Genomic DNA, 19,579 nt, shown 5'->3' with positions numbered 1-19,579 from the left:
TCTTCACTCCTCTTCTCTCTACGATTTCGCGGTGGATTCTCGCCTAATTGAAAATCCAAAAATACCACTGAACTCCATTCTCCGCCATCGACATTTCTACCGAAGTGGATTTATCGTAGAAGTAACATGGACATATCTTCTGGGGTAAGACAAATTCTCATTTTTGCCTCCATTTTTCTTAAATTTTAAGTCAAATTGACGATCGAACACTACCACGAGAATCTAGGGATGATTCTCTACAAATTTAGTGGAGCGAATTTTTCGTGAGATCGTTGTAGAAATAGTCCCAAAATTAGGATAAATGAGTTATTTAGAAATTAATTGTTATTTAATTAATATAAATTAGGAAATGTTAAAATAATATTTTATTGGGGTTGATTTGATTGAATCAGGGTTCAGGTGAGCGCCGCAGGTATAAGTTTGGGAGCCCTGCAGGCGTGGTTCAGGGAATCAGGTAAGGGGGAATAAAATTATATCAGTATTTTATTAAGGTGAACCAGTTATTTACAAGCATATGAAATTTATTATTTATCTATATGATTTTCATAATAGCCTGATTACTGGAAAAATGATGATTTTGGTTTAAGGTTATATTTGGGATAATAGCTTATGATATTAAAATCGTGTGACATGAGAACAATTTCTTTCTAATAAATTGAATATGAATCTATGGTATTTGGGCTTGCATGAGGGGTTGTTTAGAATGATTATGACATGATGAATGAATTTTTATGTTTGACTCCTGTGTGGGAATGTATTGATATGTTGGATACCTGTGTGGTAATGCATTGATGCGTGTGTGTGAACTAACTGGTTTGGTTATTCGTATGCATCTCAATATAACGTTAGCATGAGGAGGTTGTTATATTGCCTAAATGTAAATCATGATATGGCGTTGGTAGGTCGAGGAGCTTGTCATATTATCATTTATATGGGGTAGGATATTGGCAGGTCAAGGAGCTTGTTCTACTGATGTATAACGGGTAGGTCATGGGGATTGGATACTGGTAAATAGTGGTGCCTGTGTGGGTCATGTGTTGCGGAAGTTGGAGTGGTGCCTGTGTGGGCCATGTTATATCCTGTATGGATAATGGCGTCTGTGTGGGTTATATTATGCATCATGTGTGGATGGTGGCACCTATGTGAATCATGTTATGTACAATGTGTGGGTAGTGGTGCCTGTGTGGGCCACATGTAAATAAGAAGTACGTAGGTGCCTGTATAGGTCACGTACTGACATGTACGCAATTGCTCTATGTGGGCCACGTACTGAGGACATTGGAAGATGAAGTATGAGATGCGTGATTCTTGTGTGGATGTGTTGTGCATGTGAATTTAATTAAAACATAATAGTAATGGTATATCATATTGTGAATGCGTGTGTGTGCATGCGACGAGGTAAACATACCACTGGGGGTTTGCTGAGAAAGGCGAGTACTCTACTAGGTAGTTTCTTGGTATCAGTGCAAAGAGATACTACTTGTATGGGTGGGTAGACATCCCGATTCCCGAAAACCTTCGCCTTTAAAATAATAAAGATGTGTATACTGGCGGTGAGGTAATTCTTCACCTGAGGGCATACTGAGTAATGTGAGTGCTCTGGTAGGTAGTTTTTAGTACCAAAGCAGAGGAAAGCTACTTGTATGGGTGAGTAATCTTCCCTATTGTTGGGGACTTTCGCCTGCATAAAAATTATGTACTTGTGTATATTGGATGTGTGTATGATATTAGATGTCAGGGATTTTATTAATGGTACATTTTCTTAGTTGTTATTGATATTATATGAGAAACAGTTTATTTTGATATATAAATATTAAAACTCATTTGTCACACACTATTATAATTTATTCCACCCTTACTGAAAAGTGTCTCACCCTAGTGGATTAACAATTTTTCAGGTTCTTCTAGAGATCGGGTTTGAAGGCCTAGGCTGGGATTGTTTTTGGTGGTTTCTTTTTAGGGTATTGTGAGATACTAGTATATATATACATATATATTTGTACTGGGTTATGTTTTAAATGTTGGTTGTGGATATGAATATCTGGATGTTGTAGTGTTCATTTTTGGGTTGTTATATAGAACTCTGGTATTTATTTGAGGTTATTTATTTATGTTTTGCTGCATGCATGTTAAGATATAGGTGATTGGAACACGTGGCACTCGGGTCCCACTTGATGGGTTCGGGACGTCACAACAATTATAGCACATGGGAGCGTTCGATATTTCTTTTCTTTTACTAGGCTCTCCTTTCTCAAACACCGAATCTCTAAATTTTCTATATGACCTGCTATTCTTTCTAAAGAACCTGCTGAACTTCCTAGTAAGCATAGCCATGTCATCTCTAGATTTAGGTTCACTGCACTCACTAGAAGTATTAGTAGACATTTTTAAAGCAGTCACTTTTCTCATTCTATTATGCCCATTCAGTCTCTCATTAATAGCTAACTCATACGTGATAAGTGAACCTATTAGTTCATCTAGTGACATAGCCTTAAGATCTCTACCCTCAGATATGGCCGTAGCCTTTGTTTCCCAAACCGGTGGCAATCCCCTAAGGATTTTCCTAATCATTTCGTATGTGGAATATGTCTTACTTAATGCATGCAGTGAATTAATAATGTATGTGAAGTGAGTGCACGTGCTCTGAATGGACTCACTATTATTCATTCTAAATGCTTCATACTCATCGATCAACATGTCTATCCTACTATCCTTAACGTCCCTAGTACCCTCATAGGTGACCTTTAACTTATCCCATATCTCTTTAGCAGAAGAACAAGCCATAACTTTGTTAAATTCATTAACATCAAGTCCACAATAGAGATTATTCATGACAATAGCATTTAAACTAACAACTTTCATATCCTCATCAATATATTCATCTTTTGTCTTAGGAATTCTAATTTCACCTTCAGTTTTCATAGGAACATAGTTTCCCTTAGAGACAACTCTCCACACCTTCCAGTCAATGTTCTGAAAGTAAATGCGCATCCTTTGTTTCTAGAAAGTGTAATTGACACTTCTGAAAACATGAAGACGTGTGGAAGAGGGTCCCTCAGGGAAATTGGTTATAGTGTTATGAGTCATCTAGATCTTTATGCAAATTAATGATCAAGTCTAATCAACTAGGCTCTAATACCAATTGTTAACTTTACTGTAATCCCAAGAGGGGAGTGAATTGGTAATTTAAAAATTTCCCCCCTAGGTCAATTATCCAACAACAGTATTACACAACCGTAGGGTCAATCTAGTGTAAATATAAAATAAATCAATATTTTCAGCTGAAATTAAATTACACAAGTAAACTAATTAGGTATGCATAGAAAAGCAAGTAAAGAGAAGATAACACCAGATATGTTATCGAGGATCGACAAATGTACTTACGTCCTCGCGTTGGCTTACAAGCACAATGATTCCACTAAGGCTCAATTCACGGGTGGAGCGGCACCAAAATACAATTAGGTCAAATTAACACAGGGCTAACCTCAACCTTTACAACTAATCTTTCCGAACTGAATTAACGCCCCCTCAGGCTACACCTAGAATACAACCAATTCACAATACAAGATGTGTACAAAATTTATACTTCTCAGACAAACAGATTTGTACCAGTATCAATTAATGCGCATCAATAATATAAAAACTATAAGTTCAGTGCTGTATGTGTGCAATCAACACTCAATATAATGTTTATACTCAATTAAGCACAATAGTGTATTAACAAGCTAATCTTTGAAACAATGTATAGATATAAATCTCAATAACAATTTAGGGTTTCAAAGATTTTCACCAAGAGTAATCAAAATATCTCTAAAAAAATATTTTCTCAATATTCTATTACAATAGATATTCGAAAAATGAGTTTGTGAGAAGATTTTTACACACTCAAAAATACAAGCTAAGGTGTCTTGCAATTCAAATGCCAAGACCTACAAGCTTTAAGGTTTCCCACACAATGGATTTATTAGATTAAATCGAGGAAAAACCTATGCACAACTCTCAATCCAAAAATCAAACAAATAATGAGCACAATGAGAGTTTTTAGCAAATGATAATAAAGTATAATCACTCAAGGTAATCTCAAAAGGCTTGATTTAGCAAAGGAATAGTAGTATGTGAGGGGTATAGGCTTTTTGAGCTTTGAAAAATTTCAGAGAGTTTCAATGTTAATCACAATACTAATCACTTGTTAGTTGAACAAATGAACTCATATTTATAGACTTGGCCAAAATTATAACCGTTGGGGATACCAGAGGAATTATTAAAATTATTTTAATTGAATTTTAAAAAATTAACCTTGTTTAACCCCAATTAACTTCAGTAAAAATTAGGCAAACCCGAGAGTTTTGGTCGACCGAGCCGTAAGTTCGGTCGCTCGAACAGACACATGAAGAAAAATAATTTTTGAATTTAGGGTGCCTGAAAAATGATTCGGGTGGCTGAACAAGGCGATTTTCCAAACTAATTGAGGTTTGGTTGCCCGTCCTCAAGTTTGGTCGTCTGAGGATATTTTGAACGTAAACGTTCAAGTGCCCAAGTCGTTGGAAAAGGTTAGGGTAAATGTTCGGTTAATCGAAGACGTTAAGGTCTTTTTGGTTTAGTTGTCCGATGTCAGGTCAACACTTTGACTTTTCTTATGTTCGATCGACCGAGGTGTTTTAAACACTAAGGTTCAGTTGCCTGAAACCTTACTATTTTAAGACCTAAGTAGTATTTGTTCTCCTAATTACATATTCTAAAGTGGAGACTTATTCTAAGTGTATGTGCAAGGTTTTAGGATCTTTTTAAGGTCTTTGAACTTATCAGTTCTTACATGCATGATATGTATCAATTATTACAGACTTTTGGAATTAATAATATTACAGACTCTAAATTAAAGAGAATATAAATTACAAAGAAAATAAATATTTTAGGTCTTTATCTTCTTCAAGTCACCTCATGCTATTATATGATCTCGCCAATATGTTCCTGCACACAAATTTGACAGACATTAAATGTTAGAGTATTTGCCCCCAGGGCGTAACTCAGTTGGTAAGGGCGAATTTCGGAGTGCCGCTTGACGGTTAACAGAAATGCCTCTCGAGTTTGATTCTTGCAGCGGGCTCCTGAATTAACCCCTCTGTGGTGTGTGTGGGGCCACCGCTACAGGGCATGGGATTAGTCATGACCGGTGCGGCGGACCGTAAAACGGACGTCGTTGACGGTTGTAGACACTCGGCGATATTAAAAAAAAAAAAAAAAAAAAAAAAGGAAGCACCAATTACAGCCGTGTTGTTCACGTCCCCGGACGCGCTTGGTGCATGTCTATGCGAGAGGCCGTGGCGGCGTGGCGCAGTCCACTGATACAGATGATGGATGGATGGAGCACTGGAGATGGACAGAGCAGAGAGGGTAAAAATTCGGAGAGAGAGCGAGAGCGAGAGAGAGTTTCTGGGATAAGCTTAAGGACTCATCATTACAAAGTAGTTCGGTAGCGTCACATGCTCTCATCTTCATCTTGCTGGGGTTTCGGCTTTCCGCGCCTCGGGTGGAGGTGGAGATGGAGATGTTTGGGGTAGAGCTGATATGAACTCATCTATTGGCAGAGCAAAATGGATCAAGATCGCCACAACCCATCTCACATCACGAGGTTTGCCTTCTGGATTTTCATTTTTGTGGGCTATCTTTGTGGTTATAGTTGTAATGTTTGGTCATTTAGTCATATTTTTGTTGTTAAATTGTGTGCTCGTCTTATCGATTGCAGCTTTTAATGTGGTATCTGTGTGTTTGAACTTGTCATTTTACTTATAAATTAACTGAAATTAATCAAATTTAGCGGTGTTTGCTAACCTCAGGCAGTGCTTATTTCAGAAATTTAATTGAAAATTTGAAATATTTAAGTAAATTAAAGATGCAATTTCAGGTTGAGATATTTGGATATGTTGGTTTCACAATATGTATTATTTATTAGTCACTTTCATCTGGCGAAGGCTTAGCTTATTTAGTTGTTTCTACAAGAACACTTTTGATTTTATTTTAGGCCATGAAATCTATTTGTTTTTTATGTCTTCTGATCAATCACCCTCTATATATTCAGTTTTACAGCCCTCTGTACAGACGCAAACACCAACACAAAATGAAATGATTTTAAAGTCTCAAAGTCAGGATTATAATGACTTTTGATGGTCTTTCTAGTTGCTTAGCTGGGGAGCCGCAAAGTAGCCAATGGAAAGGGTTTAGTAAGGTCAATGGAATGTTTTCTAGAGGGAGTGAATTTGTATAGCCTATAATTTGTAGGCCTTGAAAAATCTAAAAATCCAAAAGTTTTTAACTCCATGTTTCCTCGACAGTTTTCCCCACATCAATTGGCCCCCAGCTAACTGGTTGGAATATGGTTATTGGTATGGATAGCTTAGTCCAATCCAACTGTGATGACCATCTCTAGGGTTCTTGGTCGTCATATGAATTACATGTAAACCACAGTGGATGCAGGGCTTTGGTTTGAATGTCCATTGTGTTCTATCATAGAATACCATTTTTGGGGTTGACTACATTGTCTTGATGGGAGATTTGAAAAGATTCCCATGGTGATTGCAAGCTAGTTTCTTTTGAAGCATCATGCAGCCATTTCCATTTTAAATAACAATTTCTAATATGTATTTTCACTTCTTTCTGGACGGTAGTAGGTATTTAAGACTTTCCATGCCACTTGAGTATATATTTTGCACACTTTATTCCATTGTTGCTCAATACTTTTCTTTTTTTCTTTTTCTAAGATTTCTTTTCTTCTCAAAGATCCTTCAAAAGCTTTTCATTGTGAGCTTCTTTGTAGTCTTGCGTTCTTGGTTTCTATTGCTTTTCATGTATGTTTTTTGTTATTCCTTTCCTTTCTGTATTGTCTGTTGTGCCTCATAGTTATTTTCTTGTTTTCTTTCTCATTCTTTTGATTCTATGGCTATGGGACCTTTCTCTTCCTCTTCCTCTTCCTCAAGTCTTGTACATAGGTGGTTTCTTCTTGAAGTGTAAAGAGGGTGAGGTCCCCCACCCCAAGTAGGTCTTATGGTAAAGGTCAAAGGCCACTCCCTTTGATCATGTGCATTTGGATGTGGTTGATGAGTTGCTGCCTTGGTTGACACTATGGAACCCTTCTTATAGGAGTTGGAGGGCTTTTTGGTTGAGCTTTGTGTCCTAACTCCTAAAGACCTTCCTCCCCTAAATGAGTTATGTGGTATTACACATAAATTTGTGTTTTGTATGCTTAAGGCCAATGTTGTGTTTTTTAGGATTCCTTTTGGTTAGTTTTGAACCCTTTGTCCCTTCTTTCTTCATAGTTTCTTAACCACTATGAAATTCTTGTTTCTCCACTTCTTCTAAACTCTTGGCAGATCCTTATTTCGTACTCCCTTTAAATGGTGTATTGCCTTTGACCTCAAACCCTTAAGCTTTCGTTTTTCTTTGAAACTACATCCTTCACTTTGTGTTTGGTGGTACTTTTGCAACCCCCCCCCCCCCCCCCCAAAAACAAAAAAGGAATTCATGTTGGATGTCATATTTTCCATCCACAATCGGAAAATCGTGTATGGGTTTGCATTGTGCAAAGGGGAATTGGGCGGTGGGAGCTAGATGAAGGGATTCGATTAAGGACATGTGTTGTTCAACCCTCAGTATACTAGGGCCCAAAAGGCCCTAGTAGAAGTGTTATTCCAACTTTGGATTCCTCCTTTTACCCTTCTTTTGTATAAGGTTAGGTTGGCTTTGGTTGGGATTAGTGTGGCTTTGACCGATGGGGTTGGTAAGTAAAATTTCATTTATTTCTTGGTTCTTTGAAATTTATGGGTGAATACGGAGCTCTCTTTTGTACTCTTGTTGGAAGTCCTTTTTCAACAAAGCATGCTGGACGTGTCTCTAGAGCATGAGTTTGTTGTAGTATAGGTAGAGGATGAGGATATTCCTAAAAGCATAGGTCTTGATAAGGAATCTGGGGATTCTGTCCATCGTGCAACATAGAAGTTGAAGGATGTATAACCATTCTTTGGCAGAGGAGCCCTCCCAAAGGTCTTATTTTGTCAAAAGCTTCGTGTTGAAGGGCTTGGCCAAGTAGTACAGGTTGAGGATGGTGAGGTGTAAGATGTTGCCCTCAAGTTTTTGCTCCATAAGCCTTTGCATTTTAAATTGAAGGCTTGGGTGAGTTCCTTATGAAGGTGTCCCTAGAGGGATATTCAGTGGACAACCTCTCAATCGATTTCTCTAGCTCTCTCTCCAAATATCTTCACTTCCACGCCCCTTTGTTTCTCTACTATTCCTTTTCACAATAATTTCCTTAATTCTCATTTCTGACTACATATTTTAGGTGGCTATTGTGTTCTAGGGTCAAATTGAGTCATCAAGCTTGGTTAGTTGGCCAAGGAAAGGAGAGTTGAGGCTGCCAAGTAAGAACAATTTATAAGTCACTTTAAGGCCAAGGTGGAGACATGTGAGAAGCTTTAGGAGGTTGCAGCTATGATAAGTCAAAGTGGCAAACCTCTAAATTGGGTTGGATGGAGCCTTTGTTAAACTATTCAAGGTGTAGGTGTTGCTAGATTCTACGAGTTAGAGCTTTAGAAGAAGGATTTGGAAGATCTCTCAAGTTTTGTATGGATCAACAACTACAAGTTTTGCGATAAGATCAACCTAAAGGCAATGGGTGAAGGGGAGATTACTTTCAATATTGCTAATAGACTGGCTACCTTCATTGTGGAGATTGAGGGTGACTTTGAAGAAGTATATAGCATCCATGATTAATCATCCTTCTGGATGGAGATGATTCTTCCCTGGCATTAACCACCTTTAAGCATGTCTTTTGTATTTTTTTTATTTATTTGGGGCTTTGTGCCCTTTAAACTTAGTAAATATATTGTGAAGCATGTGTTCCCTTTAAAGTTTTGTATTTTTTTTAGTAAGAGAAAAAGATAATTTCATTAGAAAAGAGAGAGTATAAAATAACAAGAATACGAGATCCTCTTATAGAATTAAAAACCAAAAAGAAAAAGTATAAGGGAGAAAAAAACACCAAAATAGCTATGCATGCCAATCCCAAGGTGTATCTAGGACACACTCTATTGAGGAATGCCGCACTCCATGGCAAAAACCAAGGAACCAAAGCACGACTGAAATCACGTAAACTTTCCTAAAGAGAAAAGTCAGCAGATCATTTCTAATTTGGGAAGGAGCGTACAAATTGATTTTCTTTTAATTAAATGTTCCCCAATTCTTTGTATAAATAGGGGGTTGTATAGAGATTGAAAACACATCAATATCAACTCATTCTTTGCTATCTTTTATTCTTTATTTTCATCTTGCTTTTTTTTGCTTTAGTTTTATGATGGTATTAGAGCAAATCGATCATTGAGAGGTGCAATTCTTGTTTGAGGATAATTCTCCTCAAGTTCTATTCCTCTGTCTTTGAATACCACATAGCTGAGCTTGTTTTTTTTTTTTTCTCTCACGTCATTGTTACTGTCAAATGTTGAGTGTGAGTTTATTAGTCAAAATTTTGTTGCTCTTGATTGTGGGATTATTCTGATGCTCACTTAGTTTGATCAACCAAACTTGTTCAATTTGATTTCTATTTTTTGGGCATTTTGTCGAACAATTGAGGTGCACAACCTACACATTCTGTTTTTGTTCAAAGGTTGAAGAAGATCAGATTTGGGCTATTTTCTTGGGCTTCACACTATTCTGTTTTCAAGGCAGATTGCACAGGCCTAATCCAAAGCAATTTTTTTTTTGGGCGCCATTCTCTCTCTTCACATATTCTAATTTGAAGCCCAGACCTGCGGCCCAAATCAAATATGTGTCACAGATCCAAGCTTCGCCCCAGATCCAGACTCGGTCTGACCTTGTCTGAATTTTTTTTTTAAATAAAAGGTTTCCTTGTTATGGCTGAAAAGGCAACCAAGGTGGAAAAATATGATCACTTATGCCTCCAACAATCAGATCACGTTGGACTAATTTTAGTTTCTCCACCGCTCATGGAGGACAATTATTCCACATGGAGTCGTGCGATGATTCTTGCACTTCAAGCGAAGAACAAAATCTGGTTCATTGATGGCATGCTGCCCTCACCATCTTCCAAATCCTCGAAATACTCACAATGGAGACAATGCAATGTAATGGTAATTTCTTGGCTTCTCAATTCCTTTTCGAAAGAGATTTCTAATAGTGTGTTCTATTTTGAAATTGCCCATGCCATATGGGACAATCTGAAAGATTAATACTCTCAAGTCAATGGTTCCCGCCTATTTAAGCTTAAATAAGGTATTGCTAATCTTGTTCAAGGATCTTTATCAGTTAGTGCATACTTTGCCAAATTGAAAAGTTTGTGGGATGAGTTATGCACAATTCAAGGAACGTCTACCTGCACTTGTAGCACACGCAAGGAGACTCACACAACAAGAACTAGATCATGTCTTGAAGTATTTGATGGGGCTCAACGATTCCTACACTGCAATCTGTGGGCAGAGACTTCTGATTAATCCACTTCCCACTCTCAACCTCACCTATGCCCTTGTGTTTCAAGAAGAATGCCATCGCAGCATTTTGTCTCCACCATCCATTGAAGGCATTGCTTTGGCTACCACCAACTATCAGCCGTGAAAGGAAGGATACCCTGGTCCACCTAGGAAGTCTCTCAAATGTACTCAGTGTGGCAAAGAGGGCCATACTGTAGATCGATGCTACCTCCTCCATGGCTTCCCTCCAGGGTTTCGTAACTCTAAACCCAATCAGGGTCCCAAGCATAGTGCTCATCAGGCTTCTTTAAATCCATTTATCAGCAGTCTTCCTTTCACCCCTGAATAGTGTCGGCAGCTTTTGGCCATTCTCAACAATTGCGTTCCCCCTCAACCCATGGCACACCAAGTAGGTAGTGTCGAATGTTCATTGTCAGGTAAATCTCATAATGATTGCTTATGGATTCTTGACAGTGGTGCAACCGATCATATGGCTTTTTTACCCACTACTCTTAGCCAATCTTTCCTAGTACATGGTCAAACTATTCAATTGTCGGATTGATCTCATGCCACTGTCACTCATATTGGATCAGTTCACTTCTCTTCCAATCTTATTTTAGGGAATGTCCTTTGCGTCCCGACTTTTCAGTTCAACTTAATTTCTGGCCGTAAATTATGCAAAATTCATCATTGTCTCATTATTTTTTCTTCTGATTTTTGTTTTATTCAGGACCTATGCTTGATGAAGATGATTGAGATGGGAACTGAGCGGGACGACTTATACCACTTCACCAACACCAAGAATGCTTGTTGTCAAGTGGCTACATTGGCATCTACTTCCCAACTTTGGCACCGTCATTTTGGTCATTTGTCAAATAAAAATCTGTCTTTTCTTTCCAATAAATTCCCAGAAATTTGTAGTTCCAATTCAGATTCATGTTTAATTTGTCCATTAGCTAAACAGACTCGTGCACCTTTTGGTCATCTTTTAGCATTATTATTATGTGTTAAGAGTTTTGTTAGTAGTAAGTGTGAGTTAGTAAAGTAAGGGTATTATGGTCATTTCTATTGTATTTTACATATATTATAAATAGAGGGAGAGACCTATCATTGAGTTTGGGTCTTCCATTTTTACCCAATTACTCAACACCAACCTTCATTTTGCACTCCATTATAGCCTTTGCACAGGACAAAGGCTAAGCAGCAAACTACAAATGCTGAATGCTGATCTTCCTTCACGGTTGACGATTGGTCGTGCAGGCCAGGCAGAAGAATAGAGTGGGATTCAAAGGGAGAAGATAAGGTGAAGTGTAGAGTGTGGATGTAGAGGGTCTTTCTTGTTTCTTTCTATGTTGAAGGTTCCCTTCTTTTGCTTCATCCTGAGGTTGGGTCTACTCTTGTCAGCTGTGTGATGACTTGGGGTCTTATTCTAGGTATATTCTTTATGGTCCAAGCAGATACATCTACATTCTGCTTCTTGAATTTGGTTAGCTTGCCTTTTCAATCTATGGAAAGGGTGGATTCTACCTGAATAGTCTTTGAACAATCCTTCTTGTTATAGAGCTAGGTAGAATAGGCTACTAGGATGAAACCAACTTTCAGAGTTTATGGTCTTCTTTATCAATTTCCTTCTTTCTTGCTGAGATGAAGTTTCTCTTTTTTGTTCATTTGTTAGAGGCTGGGTCTAGTCCCAACAACTGTGTGATGACTTGGGGGCATATTCTCCATGGTCCTAGCAGATACATCTACATTCTGCTCCCTAGATCTAGTTAATTCACCTTTTGCTTCTATGGAAAGGTTGAATTCTACCCAAATATATTTGGAACAATCTCCGTCTTCAATGACCACGACCACTAAGCCTTTTGGTGAAGTCCTTTGTGGATGTTCTACATTGTACTTGGCTAATGTGTCCTCTCAGTTTTTGCCCATTTTTAGTATAGTGAAATAGTGTCACCTGGCCATGGCTTGATTTCCTCAAAGTTCCAGTCCATTCTTTGTGGGGAACTTCATTATTCAAACGATTAGTAGATGTGAGAGCTCTGACCGAGTTCAGACAAGGCCTGCCTAGAATAGCATTATAAGCTGAGTTCTCCTTTACTACCAAGAAATTTGTCATGGTCAACTTTTTCTTGGGAGTCATTTTGAGTTGTACAGGCTAAGACACTGTTTCTGGGGTTGGATGACTTCTCTTGGAAAGTTAACGAGGGGATTTTTCATCACTAGGTGTTCCTTGTCTTCTTGTCTTTCTCTCACAATGGTTCCATTCCTTCAATGAATCTTGCCATTCTGCAAATGAGCCCTCTTGAATTAATACCTTAATTGCATTTTTCAGGTGCTTGCAATCTGTGTCATATCTATAATTTTGGTGAAATTGGCAATACCTATTTGGATAAAGTCTACCAAAATGAAGCCTTACTAGATTCAGCCACCGTAGTTTAGGATCTTCACGTATCTACTTAAGGATTTGGTGTTTTTGGAAGTGGTTAAGGGGGTGAAGTGTTCAAAGTGGCGAGGATTCTATCATTCTTTTTTGAGGGTCTTTTCTCTTTTTATTTTCCATTTTTGCTGTGGCTTCCCTCCTTTGCTTGTTCCCCTCCTTCCTCTTCCAATCCCTCCCTTGATCTTTCTCTTGGCATGTTACTCAGGCTCCTCTACACTGTAATATGGGTGAAACTGAGCTTTGTGGCCTTAGTTCGTACATGAGCGCCACTATAGCTGATATTTGTTAAATATTGGGTACCTCCAATGCTCTCCAAGTGCTTAGTGAAAATTTTCTCATTCTTTTGCTGCTAAGGTGCCGTTTGGTTTCACTGTCAAAAAATACAGAAACGAAAACTGAAATGAAAATAAAAAATTAGAAACAGAAACTAAAAACTAGAAACTAGCAACCTATTTGGTTAATATTTATAAAACTAAAGTAAATTAAAAACTTAATGAAAAATTCTCATTTTCATCTTTAAATCAAATAGCATTATAAAAATGCAATTAAAATAACAAAATTGCAAAATAATACACATTAAAAAAATTACTATAATAAAAATAAAAATTATTATAATTATTTACTTAATTGCCATACTTTCAAAATGTACTTTACAATAAACATTTTATTGGTCATGACAATTGAAAAGTTGTAAAAAATATTTTGGAATTGGCTTTATTATTATTTTTTGAAATTTATGTATATTTTTGTTTCAATTATATGTAAATTCATATGATCATTTTATTTGAATTTAAATTTAATAAGTGTATAAAATGAATGATTTAGTCCAAAATAATATTTATGGATATTAAAATTTGTAGCAACAGGTTGTCAAAACAACTGAAAACTATAAAATTTGGTTTTTAATCTCTTCGCAAACAATAGAAATTTGACATCAGAAATAGAAAGCAGACAATACAAACAAACGTGTTTTTTTTTTGCTTTGCAAAAACAGAAAACAACAATAATATGAAGCATGCCCTAAAGAAATGGTTTATGTACAAGGCACCAAGCATATGGTTCCAATCTTTATACTAGAATCCTAGTGCAGTAGCAAAGGCTCTACACATGATTCCAAAAGCTCTGTGGAGAACCATGAGAACCTAAAAAAGTTTCCAAGTGATAAATTGGATCCGAGCTATCATCATATGATTCTATGATTGGCATTTGAGACCTGAAAGATAGAGGGGTTCTTGCATATTTCTTTTATTGAAGGGGGTTTCTTTAGTCCATTGTTAGTAGTGTTGGAAAAATGAGTCATTACCCATTGCGCATTTAAATCATGCTCGGATTTAGGTAATAATAACCCATGAATTAATGGATTGACTCAAACTCAACTTGCTACGATAATGGGTAAAATGGGTTTGGATAAGGGGAGCTGTTTTCTTTAAAAAAACATATAGATTCTAATATCTATTTCTTTTAAGGATTTCCTTTTTAAATGCTTAACATTTGAAAGTATGTTTTGAGAAAGGATCAAGTCTTTGATAACGAGTGTTATGTTCTTCTACAGTTCTACTTGAATATTTCTTCTATGAAAGGGGGTTTCTTTAGTCCATTGTTAATAGGTTTGGAAAAATGAGTCATTACACATTGGGCATTTAAATTGTGTGGGTTTAGTTAATAATGACATGTGAATAAATGGGTTGACTCGAACTCGACCTACTAAGATAATGGGATAAATAGATTTGGATTAGTTCACCTGTTTCCTTTTTTAAAAATATATATTCTATTTTTTTTAATTCTTAAATTTGAAAGTGTTTCGAGAAAAAATCAGTAGTCTTTGTTGAGGAGTGTTACGTTCTTCTCAAATTCTACTAAAAGCTTTTAGAGTATTAAATAAATTATATAAAAATTAATTAATTAAAAAATATTATTATTTATTAACAAATAAATGTTTATAACAAAAAGGACAGCCTGGTGCACAAAGCTCTTGCGTATGCATGGTTCACGGGAGGGGCGGACTACAATAGGTTTATAGTACGTAACCTTATGTCATGGTCCTACATCGGATGTGTATTAGGGAAATTTTGGGCTTATAAGGATGATTTAGGCTCCGACTATGTGAGATGCTTTTTATAGGACAAATTCGTTAGACTAGTGGGCCAAAGCAGAGAATACCTTAGTGGAGTTGACCCAAGACTGTTACATTTGGTATCAGAACCACTCTGGGGGTACTATCATGTGGGTGGATTATACACAGATGTGCAAGTCACTCTGACGAGGGCGTCAGAGATCGGAAGGAGAGCATGTCATGGTCTCGTATCGAATGTGTATTAGGAAGATCTTGGGTTTATAAAGATGGTTTGGACTAACTATATGAGATGCCTTTTATAGGACAAATTCGTGAAGCTAGTGGGTCAAAGTGGACAATTCCTCACCGAAATTGGGCCCAAGACTGTTACATTTGGTATCAAAGCCACCCTAGGGATACTATCATGAGGGTGGATCCTACACTGAGGTGTAAGCACTGCTCTAACGAGGGCGTTAGAGATCAGATGGGAGAGCATGTCACGTTCCATATCGGATGTGTACTAGGGAGATCTTAGACTTATAAGGATGGTTTGGGCTCCTACCATGTGAGGTGCCTTTTATAGAACAAATCCATGAGGCCAGTGGGTCAAAATGACAATACCTCACTAGAGTTGGGTCGAGACTGTTACACCTTATCTTGCATTTTTGCAAGAAGTTGTTTCCATGCCTCAAATCCACCTCTAGGTCACACGGAAACAACTTATGAACAAGTCAGCCCAAACCCAAACCGTTAAAGCCTCACCCTTTTTAACCACCAGAGCCATTGACCCATTTTGCCCCCTAGCTGTTGTGGCACTGTTTTTGCAGTATTTTTGTGGCTGTATTCTCCTTTTTCAAAAGCTTTCTTCTTGTTGTTTACAGTCATCCAGTGTGTGAGGTGGTGGGTCCTTGGGGGGACCTCCCTTTTTGCTTGGCTCCTCAGCATTCATATGGGCTGTGCTTCCATCATGGCAGGATTCACTGTGTGCTATGAGCGTGTGTGCAATACCCATGGGCAATTTTATTTGTTCCTACATAGCTTGGAACTATTCTTGGGTGAGCAAAATATTCCCAGGAACCATCGTGTTAGTGGGGTTTTTTGTGATGAGAGAACACCAAGTGGGGTTCATTCTCTTCATTAGGGACCACTCAGGTAGGCATGCTTTGTTAGAGATGTGAGCAAACGATGGCTTCTGCTCGACGTTCCCACTGATGACACCAATATGTTAAATGTGGATTTTTCCAGGGTTAAGTTGGCATGTGACTTTTTTGTATTTCTTCAAGGAGTCTTCCTGCCAAATAGAGAAGCAGGTTGACTGGAGTCTGAGCTCCAGAATAACCTTTCCATGCTTAACTCAGTAAGGGATTTTAGGATAGAGATTGGTTTTGGAGAATAAATCTTTTGTGATGATTTATCTTTTTAATTTGTAGCCTGCAGAGGAAGTTTTTGGAGGTTATTTGGGAATTTTAGTTAGGGTCATAGTTCTATTAAAAAACCTCCCCATGTTTGTTGTTGTATTGCAAGTTCAATAATCTTTGAATTTTCTTTCTTGTCACTGATTTTCTGTGTTTTTTAACTGTTGAGGAATTTGATGCAGCATGGGCACATAGCACACACTCAAGAAACACACCTATGGATACAACCCCTAAATACAAACCGAAGTTCATTTCACTAATCCACCTCCCTCTGAAGGCTTACAACTGACTAAATACATGAAATTAGTTTCCTAAATTTTAAACTACGAGCTTCCCTGATGTGCTACCTTTATTGTCAACGTAAAATCATAATAAATAAGAAATCAAATAAAAAAAATAAATCAAAATAAAATCACTAAATCAAAATCAAATTCTGGATCTTCAAATTAAAACGCAAGTCCTCCAGGTTAGTCCAAGTCTCCATGATGAAGACCTCTTGATCGAATTTTAAATTCCTAGTCTTTCTTGTCGTAAAAGAAAGAACTGCAAATACTTGATCACTGTCATGATGTCATCTGGTTGATATTTTTCTGTAATTTCCAAACCTTAGCTGGGTAATGGAAGGAGTTTCAAGAGTTCTAATTCATCATCTTCTTATTCTGACTTTATGGATGACAACATGAAAGGATTTCTTCTGTTTAATACTTTATTGCTTTTTCTTTTTTTTTTTGTCCCTATATTTTTATGATATGCTGCTTTTTTGACTGCCATACATTATTATCTTCTTCTTCTTCTTCTTCTTCTTCTTCTTCTTCTTCTCAGTTTCCATGATAATAAGATGCCCAATGCTGATATTGTTGACTTGGGGAAGAAAAGGAAACTACAGGCTGAACTATTGGGCTTGCCCATTCCAAAGCACAAAAGCCGGGATCGAAGCTATGGTTCTCTTCTAGTCTCTTTACTAGACGAAATCCCAGAAGTGGATACTTGTATAATAGAAGGAAAATCAGATACTGCATCTCTAGATGATTCAGATCTTCAATCAGCTAGAGATAGCAATAGCTTTGCTGAAGATTCTGACTCTTCCATGTGTGCAAGTGGTGGATCTAAACTGGAATCAGATTGTGTGAAGACATGGACATGCAGTCAACCTTCCACCTCTGTTAATTGGGGCAGTAGGAGTTTCTTGAATGGTTCTTCTTTAGACAGGCTGGCTGGAATGGAAAAGGAAGGTGTCAGAGAGGAACTGATATTGCTGTGTGGAAAGCATAATCATCCACAAAATGATGTTAAATTACCAGTATCTCATGATCTTGAGGAGCTTCTGGATTTCGGAATCCATGACCCGAAGTATATGAATTATGGCATTGATCAATGTACAGATAAGGAACTCAATAGTCTGCCATACTCCCATGAGGGTAATTCAAACAATTATGTTCTCTCATCCGGAAGATGGAGTGTTGGTCAAGGTATTTTTCTTTTTCTTAATGGATAATATTGATCGAGATGATAAGGTTCCCATCTCCTTTCTATCCTATATATGCATAAATAATAGTAGTTCTTATAATATACTGGATTTTTTTTTTTTGGGGGGGGGGGGGGGGGTGGGGGTGGGGATTGTTAATATTGTTATTTGATCGCAGAGTACCAAAAACACATGATGGTGATATGCAACACATTGGTGTGACTATGTATGGTTTGAGTGTTTTTTATAGGGCTTAGATCAGGCCATAAGAAATTACATCAACCGTGGATTGAAAATTCATCTCATATCTATCATGCTGATATAATTTGAGTTGCGTTGATTCATTGAATATCAGATGGGGCTTGATAGATAAATCCAAATGTACAGCATTTTAAATATATTACAAAAACTCAAAATGAAGTAGACTTTTGACCTCATTGATCCTTGTTATGGAATGGAACCCAAATGCAATGAACAAGTCAACTGTAAGATGAGCTTGCATGCAATCTAATTATTGAGATTATTCTTAATAATGCCACAAGTCCCACAAGAAAAAGTCCCATTAAATTGGTGAAACCTATGTTACTGGACCATTGCCTTGCATGCACTCGCCTGTGTGTAAAATAGTTATTTGTGTAATATAAATTTCGTTGAAGAGTGTTAACCTTGTTCTGAATGCAGAGTCTCGATCAAGTACCAGGAAGCCAACAATTGATCAAGAGTTTGAGGAGTACTTTTCCACGCTTATGCTGCAGTAGAGATGATATGAAGTTTTGAATGCAGTTTCTCGATCAAGTACCAGGAAGCCAACAATTGATCAAGAGTTCGAGCACTTTTCCATGCTTATGCTGCAGTGATATGAACATCTAACGTGTACATACTTCAACTCTTCTCATGACTGAACTGTAAAATCTAAACATGGCTCGACTGTTCCCGTTATTTCAAATGGATCTGATGTTTGAGAGCATGGATTTAAACTCTATATATTGAAGACTATATTTGGCTTTGGTTCCTTTTGCATCTTGCTTAGCTGTATTAGTTAATGTGCAAGTCTTACGTTAATTTAATGTAGAAATCGTGGGGGCATTTCCTTTTTCTCCGTAGTATTTCATTGTACTTTTTATGATTATTCAGTCTTTCATATTCCTATATTGACTTAAAGTGATATATTCATGGTAGAGATTTTCATGTTTGCCATCCACCCAAGAAAAAATGAAAGACAGAAAAGAGTTATAATTCCATGGGTGTCCGTCAGGTTTAATTCCCAAGATTGCGGAATATTTGTTTTGCATATAATGTATATTTGCAAAGCTGATCCATTTTGCATATACATTTGCAAAGCCCTCTGGTATGCTTCTGTGGGCTGTGTTGTTTATTTGAGTTCTGCTATTTAATTCACACATTAATGTGTAGTGTTTTACGGCGTGGTCTCCATTAGTGATTGGTACGTGCTGGTTTGTTCCTGTATGATACTGTTGATTTGTTTTCGATGAGCAGATTGCTGAATGAATAGGCTCACTTTGTTTGTGATGCCTCATGTTTTCTGCATTATCTTCAATTCAGAGTTATTTCTGTGGATGTTCTTGCTGCAATTCTGGGAGTTATCCTGGGTTTGGTAGCACATTTAGCTTTTGGTGGTTGATCAAGACGAGAAAATAGAATATTGCAGCTTGCAAGTTCTTCATTGTGTTCTTACTAAGAGTGTGTGGTACCTACTAAATGAATTGTAATGATTTC

The 19,579-nt window shown here is 37.3% G+C and overlaps 2 protein-coding genes across 5 annotated transcripts; both read left to right on the top strand.

Annotated features, from left to right (window-relative positions):
• The first annotated feature begins 5,300 nt into the window (after positions 1–5,300).
• Positions 5,301–18,855, top strand: LOC131159506 (protein FAR-RED ELONGATED HYPOCOTYL 1). Of its 4 annotated transcripts, none has more exons than XM_058114468.1 (3): positions 5,301–5,629; positions 17,200–17,846; positions 18,524–18,855. In XM_058114468.1, exons 1-3 carry the CDS (start codon positions 5,592–5,594, stop codon positions 18,598–18,600), a joined length of 762 nt encoding a protein of 253 aa, XP_057970451.1. In that variant the 5' UTR covers positions 5,301–5,591; the 3' UTR covers positions 18,601–18,855. The 4 variants fall into 4 exon arrangements, with proteins under 4 accessions (XP_057970451.1, XP_057970453.1, XP_057970454.1 ...); XM_058114470.1 differs by having other exon boundaries at positions 5,328–5,629; positions 17,254–17,846; XM_058114471.1 differs by having other exon boundaries at positions 5,346–5,629; positions 17,254–17,795.
• LOC131159507 (uncharacterized) lies at positions 9,650–11,586 on the top strand. Its single transcript, XM_058114472.1, has 2 exons — positions 9,650–10,133; positions 11,200–11,586. The coding sequence occupies exons 1-2, from the start codon at positions 9,897–9,899 to the stop codon at positions 11,515–11,517; spliced, it is 555 nt and encodes a 184-aa protein (XP_057970455.1). The 5' UTR covers positions 9,650–9,896; the 3' UTR covers positions 11,518–11,586.
• Positions 18,856–19,579: the final 724 nt, after the last annotated feature.

This window comes from Malania oleifera, chromosome 7 (genome assembly GCF_029873635.1).
Source record: "Malania oleifera isolate guangnan ecotype guangnan chromosome 7, ASM2987363v1, whole genome shotgun sequence".
NCBI classification, from domain to species: Eukaryota; Viridiplantae; Streptophyta; class Magnoliopsida; order Santalales; family Ximeniaceae; genus Malania; species Malania oleifera.
Note: the sequence above shows the minus strand (reverse complement) of the source record. Positions and strands in the feature narration are given on the sequence as shown.

What these genes read in the sequence shown, in the direction of transcription:
- LOC131159506 (XM_058114468.1), top strand. Translation starts at nt 5,592, where the DNA reads ATGGATCAAGATCGCCACAACCCATCTCACATCACGAG. An exon ending in AACCCATCTCACATCACGAG is followed by an intron (nt 5,630 to 17,199) that starts GTTTGCCTTCTG and finishes TCTTCTTCTCAG; the next exon opens with TTTCCATGATAATAAGATGC. An exon ending in AAGATGGAGTGTTGGTCAAG is followed by an intron (nt 17,847 to 18,523) that starts GTATTTTTCTTT and finishes TTCTGAATGCAG; the next exon opens with AGTCTCGATCAAGTACCAGG.
- LOC131159507 (XM_058114472.1), top strand. Translation starts at nt 9,897, where the DNA reads ATGGCTGAAAAGGCAACCAAGGTGGAAAAATATGATCACTTATGCCTC. An exon ending in GGAGACAATGCAATGTAATG is followed by an intron (nt 10,134 to 11,199) that starts GTAATTTCTTGG and finishes TGTTTTATTCAG; the next exon opens with GACCTATGCTTGATGAAGAT.